A 12,068-nucleotide genomic window follows, 5' to 3' on the forward strand; every position below is an offset into this window, starting at 1 on the left:
ATGGACAGAGCGGCCAGTAAACTGTCGTTCCGCTGCGAGGGCCAGCCCGACGTGCACGAATACACCTGTACAAATGCAAATGAAATTTCCACTCAAAATGCAGACAAAAGTTTGATTTCCGATTTCCAACGCAGCCTCCATTGGTATTCTTAACCTGGAATGATAATATATAGTGCAGTCTTTCCTCTATGGCTAAATTTCTGCCGCCACGGTATCAGAAAACAGGCTGTACAAAATCTTAGGCGGAGTGATTGTTACAGTGCGTGTACACTGCAGCGACGCGATGCGAGCGACAGCATGTTTTCCATTCATTTTCAATGGAGCCAGGCGCCAGGCGAATCGCTTGCGTGGTGTATTGTGGGTAGCGACGCGACGCGACCGAGTTAAGATTTTCTCAACTTTATGCAAATGAGGAGCGATTTTCGCCAGCGATGGCCAATCGGAGTGTTTTCTTGTTTCTCGTAACGTAGCAACCATGGTGAACATTTCTAGCTTTCTAGGTTTCAAGGTGGAGGATAAACTAATCGTTTGTGTGGCTGCTTACCCAGTGTTGTATGATACATAGCTGTATTCGTACAGAGATGTTAATAAAAACTATGCATGGCGCAAGATTGCCGAAGTTGTTGGTGCTTGTACTTTCAAATTCAGTCTAGTCACATTACGTAACTTCGTTCTGTGGTAACTACAGTAGCTATGTGTCTAGTGTGTGACTAGACTGAATTTGAAAGTACAAGCACCAACAACTTCGGCAACCTTGCGCCATGCATCGTTTTTTATTAACATCTCTGTACGAATACAGCTATGTATTGTACAGGACTGGGTAAGCAGTCACACAAACGATTAGTTTCTCCTCCACCTTGAAACCTAGAAAGCTAGAAATGTTCACCATGGTTGCTATGTTACGAGAAACAAGAAAACACTCCGATTGGCCATCGCTAGCGAAAATCGCTCCTCATTTGCATCAAGTTGAGAAAATCTCAACTCGGTCGTGTCGCGTCGCTACCCACAATGCACCACGCAAGCGATTCGCCTTGCTCCATTGAAAATGAATGGAAAACATGTTGTCGCTCGCATCGCGTCGCTGCAGTGGACACGCACTGTAACAGTGCGTTTACACTGCAGCGACGCGAATCGCTTGCCATCGCTTGCCTTCCCACAGTTCACCACGCGTGGGGGCGTATCAAACAGATTAATGTAGAATTGTAGTTCTCTAAAGTCACTGTTGTAGTTGTCATGGCCAAGTGTGCAGACTTGGGTTTACGTACTCGCAACATCGATCAAAATACAACTTGTATACAAAATACAAAACTGTTTAATAGACATACACGTTGACATGTGTAAAAACGTTTTATTATAGTACTCAAAGTCTCTGCTAATCTGTCGATACGACCAGGGAGTTCCAGCCGGGCTTATAGTAGTAGCCCGGCTGGAACTCCCTGGAACGTAACTTTATTCGAGAGTACAAAGTACAACAAAAACACCAGGAGCACCGACAACGTCGGCAAACCTGCGCCTGGCCTCATTCTTTTTATTAATGTCTTTGTACAAATACAGAGACGTATCGTACAGGACTGGATATGCAGCCACACAGGCGATTAGTTTTCTCCTCCATCTTAAAAACTGAAAGCTAGAAATGTTTACCATGGTTGCTACGTTACGAGAAACAAGAAAACACTGCCATTGGCCATCGCTAGCGAAAATAGCTCCTCATTTGCATACAGTTGAGAATCTCAACTCGGTCGCGTCGCTACCCACAATGCACCACGCAAGCGATTCGCCTGGCTCCATTGAAAATGAATGGAAAACATGTTGTCGTAAGAGTGCATGTCGGAGACGCGCTTCACACCGCAGTTGAGATTGCGTGTGTGCGTCCTTAAGAACTGTAAGTCGTATAACTTATGTTGTCAGTTCATTTAAGCCTGTTATTGTATAAGTCTATAGTTCTTGCAAATTTAAATCAAGTTAACTGGTCATTTTCACGAAACACCTGGGAATAAATACATTGATTAGAAAAAAGAAGAAAAAGCACCGAAGCACCGAAGACCCATTTTGACCCAGGAAAAACCCTGACTGTACCCTGTTGATTTATAAAAAGGACACCCGCAAAATATTAACTTTGCAGAGTTCCTATTCGTAGGAAACGCTGCAGACCAGAGGACTAATCAGAGTGAAGGGGGCTGTGACACGAAGAGAGAATGTGTTCATTATTTGATGTGGAAATTCTTATCCAAACAACATCAATTGCGTCAAACGTCACTGCACTCACACATTATAAAGAGGACACCTGCAAGATATGAGCTTTGCAGAGTGCCCGGTTCTTTCTCTGATCGTGGGAAACTAAACCCATTCTAATTTGTACACACACACACACACACACACACACACAGATTCCTGTCATTATTAGAGAGATGGTTGCCCCCAGACTAGGGTTGGGTATTCTGGTTTTTGAAATTGGTTCTTATCAGATCTTTGTTCCGATTCCAAAACGTTTTTTGGGAGAAAAAAAATATAAGTATCATTTTCTGTTAGCTAGCTCTGATTCTGATGCGCAGATAGACACAGGAGAATATCCATTGATATTTCTGTGAAACTAAATGTTGCACTTTCTGTATTTATTCAACATTTGTAGGCCTATCACTGTAGCCTACTATACATTTACATTTAGCAACCTTCTGATTAATAGCCCAATTCCCTAACCGTGCAGCCATCTGACCCCCTATACGCTATATAACTACAAAAAGCATCCAAAGTATGCTTTGCAGGTATGCGAAGTATGCTTTTGACATAGTCAAATTATGAGATGAAAGTAAATACGAGGGAGGGTTAGCCTAACCTACAATTTCTATTTCTGGGAAAATTGTAAATATTTACTTACGAGATGCCCCATTTAGGAGTAGTGTCCGACCGTGCTGCTATCAACTACCAAATTAACGTGAACACTGATGATTCAGCTCTGCAGCTAGCTAGCTAACCTACTATCGGAACACACATGGCCAGCTAACTCCTACATTCATCAACACTCAATTGTTTTCTGACATCTTAGAACGTCAAAGCTGGAGTCGCCAGAAGAACAACTGTCTGTGGCGACAGTTACGCTCTAATTCTTGAAGACGTATTAGATGGTACTTTCACAGCAATTGGGTACTAAGTCAATGAAGTGAATTGCCAAGCACAAGTTCAAGAAAATATCAACGTATTTATTTGTCAGAAATATTAACCTATCAAACATTGCACAGTCAGTCGGTGAAGAAGTTAAGAAAGCTTTATTGCTTGCGGCCGGCCCACAAGGAGACAAAAACATCACACACCATGGTGATGCAAAGTTTGTGTGGTTCTCAAGTCTTCATGTAAGACTATTTAAACATATTGGTGAGAAGTCCCCTCCCCTGCATATCAGCTGTCAATGTGATCGATCCCAGAGATAGAGTGCGTGTGCACATGTGTGCGTCCCTAGCAGTGGAAACTTAGAGTTCTCTGGCCCTAGGCTTGACCATATGATTCACTCAACACAGATAAGGTTAAACACATTTATTGCAACTCTAGTAAGATAATGGTCAGCCTAGGTCAGTTTGTTTACGTAAGCCTAGTGTTCTATCTATAGGTCATGTGGGGAGAGGGTTCTCTGCTGAGCACAAATGCTAAGCACCAGTATTTTCAGAATGTAACGTTACATCCTAAATTTCGTGTGAGACTACACTACACTAAATATTACATGTAAATAATATTATAGAATTAATAACCTGCTTTTCAAAATAACATTTGTAATGTGAAATAAAAAGTGCTAAACAACTTAAACAAGAACAATGCATTAATTTGTGCAATTTTAACAAACACTATACAAACTATACAACACCAAAGTGCAAAACAACATTGTCAAAATGTGCAAAGGTGATCACAGTCACTGCTTATGGCAGAGCTGACATCTAGTATCGCTACAGGCTATCCTCCTTGGTTTTAAAAAGAACAATTCAAGGGCCTTTTGGTAATTCCACTCCTTTACAAGTGGACCATTTATGCTTATTTTCATGCAGGCTGTCAGACTGTTGCCCTGCAGCCTGTTCCGCAAGTCTGTCTTGATCTACACACGGAGAGTGAATGATTTTAGATTTAGATTATTTTATACCTTTGTGTAATATTTACAATTTTGATATAATCTAAGATTGAGAGATGATGATGGACTTACCCTATTCATCGCAGAGAAATCCATCTCACAATTCACACTTGACACAGGTATTGTGAGGGCGATTGCTGATAGGAGGAACAGGTTTGGGTAAAGCAGATGTAGCTCATTATACCCAGATGCCATTGCAGTCATTATGTCTAGCTGGGACTTGTCCTGATGGATGACAACATTGGTCAATGACAGATATGCGTGAACATACATAAACAAATTCATATGTTATGTTAATTACTCACTTTTAAGATTCCAGTTGTTGTAAGCACTTTAAAGCTCTGCCATTCTTGAAGAAGTGTCTTCTCATTGATGGGTGGGAACTGCTTGGCCAGCATTTGCAGGTCTGAGATGGCACGACTCATCACCTTGTGGTCCTGGTGGTCCCAGAGCATTAAAGGCACCAAGATTTTCAAGCGGCTGGAACCTCAGCTCCAGGTGCTGAATGAGGCAATGTAGGGCTCCATGACCTAGATTTGAAAGAAAATTAAAATTGAGACTCGTTATTGTTTATTCATTCTTGAGCTTGCTTTCTTGTCTGAAAACATTCCCATAAGGTGAGATTTGAAAGAGCCGCCCCACGTCTCCCCCTCTCTTCTTCAGCGTCGATATTAAGATGGGTCACCTTCTCTTTGACCTGAGCTAGATAACTGACATTTAAGTCCTTGCGTATCTTTTCGTTGTGAAAACCCATCTCCTCATTTGTTCACTCAACTGTAAATCCACTCTTGTGCTACCAAAGGTTTGAAAATGAATAGCAGCAATAATGTGCCTTTCTGAACACTGATGTTTGTTGGCAGATTTGGTGAGGGAGCTCAAATTGCAGTAGCCAGTGCTGTTCCATGTCCCCTTCTCTGAGTTGAATAGCAAACAGTCCCAGCAAAACAACTTGTTCAACTCTGTGCTAGCTGTTAGCCATTTGAAACGTCCGTAATTAGCCTCGCTAAAATGCCTTGTGAATCCTTTGCCTGGTTGATGGCAATTGTTAACAATTTCAAGCTTCTCAGCTAAATTTCTCTGAGCAAATGGTACTGACAAAATCAGTTTCCGTTGCCGTCTCTACATCTGCTAGCTAACAACTTAGCTGCTTGAGTTTGTGAAAAAGAGGACACTTCGTCGCAGCGGCGGCGTGGGGTGTGTATTGCATGCCGCACCATGACCATATGTGAATGCATACAAACGTCACAAATGAAATGACACAAATGACATAGGCTTTATGATCATTAATAGGCTATATGATCATTTATTTATTGAACCTTAACAAAATTGCAAAGTGCAAATGTAAAACAAATCTTCTTTGTGGCATTTAGGGAGTTAGGTGGCTGAGCGGTTAGGGAGTCGGGCTAGTAATCTGAAGGTTACTAATTTGATTCCCGGCTGTGCCGAATGAAGTTGTGTCTTAAGTTGTGGATTAATTAGCCATGGATATCAGGCGATTTTTGAAGAGACCATCGAGTGCTCCCACTCCCACAGATGCCCGCAAAAGGCCCTTAAGTACAGAGTAAGACAATTCACGTTTTTAAACGTTGTTTTGGTTCGCACAACATCGCATTAAAGATCCTGTTAAGTGGGATTGAAAACAAGTTTTAAGTTCATCACACCACACAAGAATGTGTTGTTAACTACCCATCCAAATTTGAATGGAAAAAAAGACAAGTATGTTAAATTAGGCTTTGAAATCGTGAGAAAATCAGCAGTCTTCTCTGCTTGAGACTGGGGGGGCGTGTCACCTGAAGGAGCTGAAGCTCTGCCCCCTCGCTGGAAGGCGCAGCCTGTCTTGAGTACCTACGACCCAGATAATTTATTTGTTCAATGAGTGAAACATACAGATGCATATAAATGAAGCTTGTTCCCATGAGCTGTAACACAGGAGTAAAAATGGACACCAGAGACAGCAGACAGTGAGCTCTCCAACTAGGCTACTTCTAGCACATAGCTACCATTTCACCAAAATACTATCATTCTACACCGAGTAATATCAAGTTAGCAGTTTGCACTAACTCATAGCAGAGATACCTCTGGAAAAGTTATCTAGTTAGTTAGTTAGTATAATTATAACAAGCACACAGAACTGAGTGATGAACTGCTGGCGGTGGTGGATGGTCCAGGTGCGACCGGAGGAGGAACGGCCGGGAGGGCGATGCTCGGTACGGCTCCGCGCTGCAAGAGAAGCCGTGTGTCCATGAACCCCATCCGTCTCTGGTCCATATTAAAACGATCCGCCGAGAAATGGTCACTGCAGAGGCGGCTGTTGGAGTTGATGCAAAGCTTTTCATCAGCGTGGCTCTTCACAAAATCAATCCACCTATTTTTCCTTTTTCTCATCACTATGGAAATTAAATAGCGTTGCAGCGCAGCTGAAGTTCTTGCATCCAGGTAAGATGCAGTTGCGGGTGTAGGGTGACATCCTGAAGCTAGCGAGCTAGCTGATGTAGGCTACAATAACAATACAGCAGGAGTCGTAACGTAACTGAAGTGGAGTTGGAGAACCTCTTATGCAAATGAGCTCCAGGCTTTTATACCATTTCACTGGGTGAGAGGAGGAGCCATGCAGTGATCTGACGTAGATCGGTCAAAGTGACGTAGATCGGTCATTTTTTGGCTCCGCCTTACAAAACCTGAGCTGAAAACGGAAGAGAAACTGTTACGGTCTAACTCCACATTTCAGTGCCTTAAAGTTTTCACGCTTTTCACATGCTTTCAGGAAATTATTTCACACGTATATGATGAACTGAGAAGCAAATCATGGAATTTCCTTTACAGGATCTTTAAGACGGGGACAAACGCTAGCCTACTATTAATAACGTGCTTTCAAATATGATGATGCAGGTACAAGCCAACCTTCCCGGTTCCATCTAAATGGGCCTAATGAAACGTAATAATAAAAAAATATAAAATTCATAGTTTACCCACCTCCTAGTTTTACCACTACACCACTGGTGGCAGGCGTGTGTTGCTTAGGCGGCTGCCTTAACTGGAAAGTGCTGTGGGAAACCCTGCAGGGTATAGTTCAAACATTGTTTATTATATTCAGACCATTCCAAACAGTATAAAAGTAATACAGTAATCTTTAATTATTGTTAATTGATCAGTGGTTAAAGACAGACCTCTTCATCCTCCACATCCATCCATTATTTTTACTGGACACATTTCACCACAAAATGTCTCGGAGATCTCACAAATTAGTTTAAGCAATTTTGCCTTTTTTGTGCCCCATTCTGCCATTTGTCATTTCATTTTGTCGGACGATCTTTTAATTGACAGGCAGTAGGCTAGAAACCTTTTTGTATTTTTATATTTAAGCTGTGAAGTCAACCAGTCAGCCATGTGAATGGCTTAACCGTAGCAGCGACAATGCAGAAGAAACGCGTGCCTTGTCGAATCCACTGTTCTTGGAAATTTGGAACCGGTTCTAAAATGGAAATCTACCCAACCCTACCCCAATATACACACAGATGACCAAATACACAAACACAGACATGCAAATAGACATTTATTCACATAAAATCACAGCCTCAAAACACATACAAACAGACACTTGCAGACACACATACAATGCTGCAAGCCAGAGCAGGCTGTCAGACTTGTAGCGTGGCAGGATGGACGCTTTCTCTGATTGTGTCTGCTGATCTGTGGTCAGATGTTCTAATGGTTCCACTTCCAATGCGACAATCGGTAAGCCTAAACTAAACCTGGATAGTAGTGGCTGAGATACTGAGGACGCAGATTTGTGTGCTTATGCGTGTGTAGTGCGACCAAGCGACTGAAGTACAGGTTGTGTAATGCTTTGGACTCACTTTGGACTGAGTTTTCCTTTTGCACTGTGCATGACTTTTGCACTGTGCATTCTTTCTGTCTGTCTAATCACTAATCCTGTCAACTTATCATTAATGGACTGCCCTCCCTCCCCTTTTTCCTCCCTTCACACTCCTCTCTTTTTCCTCCCCTGCTCTCCTTTCTCTCACAGTCTCTTTAGGTGACGGGAAGGCAGGTGTCAAGGACTGTCCGTCCTCCCTTCTATCACTCTGCCCTCGTCTCTACCTCGCTTTGTCACTCAGAGCCATGGCATCGTCTCTGCTCAGTCGGCAGCTGGCCCTCTCCCTCCAGCAGAACCTGAGGCTTGCCACACCAGGTAAAGCCCCCTCCAGAACCACTGACAGCTCTCTCTATCCATACCGTGGAACCAGAACAGGATGGAACCCTTCTGCTTTGACTAATGTTGGCTATAGGAATTGTTACTAGGGTTGGGTACTAAAACCCAGTGCCAAAATGGCTATACCTATACGACCGGTATGTACCGGACCGAATCAGAACGAAAATGTTGGTGCCTCATTTCGGTACCACTTACATGCCTGAACTGTCAATTTGAAGTATTTGCCCTCTGGTGCTCAAACGGATGGAAGAAACATCATCACCACACAGTTAAATTATACTGCATTCATGTGGTGTCAGAACACCAACACGGAAAGTTTAAGAACATGGCAGACAACAGTGATTGGTTCATGTTTTTTGTTGTGTTTTGTGTTTCAGTATATTGCGATCCTGTGTGTATAGAATGTATGTCTAAGATGTCATGGGAACTTTCAAACTATGGGAGCGAACAGGTGTGTGTGTGTGTGTGTCTGTGTAGAGTTAAAATACAGGTTTATGTGTAGTGTTGATAGAAAGGTCTGTGTAGAGCAAATGTAAATACATTGTAAATACTAAAAATGTAAATACCAAAGGTTCACATCTGTCAATGATCTACATCAGTCTAGTTCCATCTGGCTGTGTTCCTTTCTTTAACTCATGACTGAACAATGCGACTTGTTTGGTTCAAAGGCAAAGTCAGTTTTATGTTCCCAGAATTTTCCATAAATGCATGCATATACCACAAGACTGTATTGTGACAGTTTACTTTTTTCATGGAAATAAACATGAATCAGTTTCATGGTTTTACCACACACAACCAATAAGCAGTAGGTGTGCAAATAATCTAGTCATTGTAGTATGAGTATTAGAATGACAAATAATTGAGTAATTCTATAGTCATTTCTCATTCTGACAAAATTATACCATCTGAGTCACTGTAAAAAATAATTAAAATATAGCTGCAAGCAGCAATGCGGGTTCCTCCGCAAAATATTAAAAAAATGTACATTTTAGAAGGTCAGGAGTTGGACAACAAGAGAGCAAAATTGATTCATGCATGGCAAAGAACACCAGGCTGAATGGGGATTCGAACTCGAGCATGAGGTTGCAAGTCAGTCTCTCTATCCTCTGCTACATACCAACTGATGAGATTTTATGAATAGAAAGGGCAGAGTATTAACTGTGGTCGGCTTTGGGACAAAGTTTAAGCAGCTGTAATTCAATCATCTTTTGACATTCTAAGGTGAAATTGCGCATGGTACTTCAGAATGTTGTCATTCTGCTTAACTAAACAGATAATCAGTATCATGAAAGGCCCTAAGGCTGTGGCTGGATTTGAACCTATGACCTTGCACTTTGGAGTACACTGTCTCAACCCATTAAGCTAATCTCAGTGTTGGCAATTCCTTCAGTCAGTTACTGTATAAAAAAGTAAGCTGTTTCTCCTGTGGCAAGCATTGTTAGATTCGGCCAAAGATTAAACAGCTCTAATTAAATCTTATTTTGACATACCAAAGTGAAATTGTTTATGGTACTTTAGAGTGATGTCATCTTGAACCCTATTAGGTTTGAAAAACCATCAGTCAAAATTATATTTGACTGATGCACAATCCCACATCTCTTGAGGCTGCCCTGCTCGACATTTTTGGGGTAGAATTGACCGAACTGTAAATAAAATGGTGAACATGACGCGACCAAAACATGGCTGCCGCCTAAGCCAATGCGGTCTCACTGCCGTCCGAACTCACTCCAATTACAAAGACTTTCACAATCCAAATCAAAATTCTGAGCCGACAGGTCTGTCGGGAATCGCTTTTTCTCCGAAAGGCTGCCCTCCTCTAGCCTGGTCCTAACCAGACCCTCGTACATTTCATTTGTACAGAGGATCTGGGATCGCTCCATTGACAAGCGTTAACTTCCTTGAAGGCGGGTATTCTGTTGAAGTTTAAAACTATTGGATCTGCCCAGAGCCACTCTGATCTGCCATAACAAATTGCTAGCGTTCGCCTTAGCCAAATCCTTCACCACTACTGTAACAGAGCTAGCTGCCGTAGCTGGAAAATCAAACTTTTCCCGAACCCCATGGGGAGGAGGGCCACAACATCATGGCCACTAACAAAACTCAGCAAGGAGTTTTCTTGCTCCGGCTTTAACTTTTGGATATTCGGCAGCGTTGCCACAACCGACCAAATAGCTTCACTCGCATCTTTCTCCGCCGCCATTACTAAACTACAACTCAAACTAGTGCACGACATCAACGTCATCGTTCTCAGCCACTCTCTCTGTTCGCTGATTGGCCCTATAAAAAATGTGTTTCTGAAAACCGACTAATACACCGAAATCCCAGACCTAGTACAGAATCAAAATTGAGCGGAAGTACGTAGGAGGGCAGAGCCAGGCTAGCCCTCCTCAACCTTTTTGGTGAAGAATTTGCCAAAATGCAAAATGATTAACTAATTATAAACAGAGGAAAAAAGCTAGCTACTTTTCGAGTCCGGTTTTCCTTCACTTCAAACTCACAATCTAAAGGTCTAAAAGTGCTCAACTTCACCATAGTAGTAGTGTACTTTCGCAAACCCAATCATTGATTCTAGCTTAAAATGTGTAAAAATAGGTATGATGACTTACCGAACGTGGCTGCCTCCAACACGGCTATCAGGCGATTCCAGTTGAAAACAACAATGGCCGCCCTGAAAGATAATTTATATTCGTAACGGCGAGCTGCAATTGGAAGCTAAATGAAACAGGAGCAAGGAGTGAAGGTGGGGTCTTGGTCAGCCCACAATTTCCAGAAAGGATGTGCCTGTGTCTCGCCAAGCTTGCGCGTGTGTTAAGGGGCAGGATGAGTCTGCGCGCGCTGTGGAGCAATTCAATTGAATTCAATCATATTTTGACATATCAAGGTGAAATTGCGTATGGTACTTCAGAATGATGTCATCTTTAAGCCAATAAGGTTTGAAAAGGGTTATACATAAATACACTTCTTTCATTCATTTTGCATTCCTTATTCAATTTTAACTCCTATAGAAAGACATGTATTCTACAAATCTGTAACAAATTTCAAATTGATTGGATCTATGGTTCCTGAGGAGAATGGTTTTGAAGGTTGTACCAAATTTGGACAGTACATCAAAATCTATCATGGCGGACCTTATGGGTTCTTGAGACTTTTTTGTTCCCCATGAGAAATAAGGCATGTATACCAATTTTCAGGCATTTTGGAGTAATGGGGCGCTGGGGAAATCACATAGACTTTGGGTGTAGCTTATAGCGCCACCTATGGGCGTACATGGGCCATTAGAGGTCTGGGACTAGTGAGTGACCTGTTGTATCATTTGGCCAAATTTGAAAAAATCGGGTCGAGGACTTTTTGAGCTATTGAGCCCTTTAGCGGAGAAGAGGAAAATGTATAATAATTGGAATACTAACAAAAACAATAGGTTCCATCCTACCGGAGGAACCCTGAATATAGAAGCAAGCAGCAATGAAGGGGCCAAGCATCACTCAATATGGAAATGTTGTAGCTAAAGAAGCAAAGCAAAACTTTTAATAAAATATTCGCTTTTTTAAAATTGCATTATACTTTTTGGCAACGTGGTGGCGCTACCCCGAAACTTTTGATTACCTTCATGGCATTGTGCAAAAGACGTGTACCGAGTTTTGTAACAATAAGCCAATGCGTTATGTCATTTTAATACAAAATTCGAAATGGCCGACGTCCAAAATGGCCGACGAGGGAAAGAGTAATATTTCACGACTTGGTATG

At 42.0% G+C, this 12,068-nt stretch overlaps 1 protein-coding gene across 1 annotated transcript in view; it reads left to right on the forward strand.

Moving 5' to 3' along the window:
- LOC134013843 (4-aminobutyrate aminotransferase, mitochondrial-like) overlaps positions 1-12,068 on the forward strand; it is an 87,927-nt gene that overhangs the window by 21,296 nt on the left and 54,563 nt on the right. The window contains exon 3 of the mRNA XM_062453589.1: positions 8,139-8,303. Coding sequence (XP_062309573.1) covers positions 8,234-8,303 — 70 coding nt within the window. The 5' untranslated portion in view covers positions 8,139-8,233. The remainder of the gene's footprint in view (positions 1-8,138; positions 8,304-12,068) is intronic.

The sequence above is a fragment of the Osmerus eperlanus genome, chromosome 2, assembly GCF_963692335.1.
Source record: "Osmerus eperlanus chromosome 2, fOsmEpe2.1, whole genome shotgun sequence".
Classification (NCBI taxonomy): Eukaryota; Metazoa; Chordata; class Actinopteri; order Osmeriformes; family Osmeridae; genus Osmerus; species Osmerus eperlanus.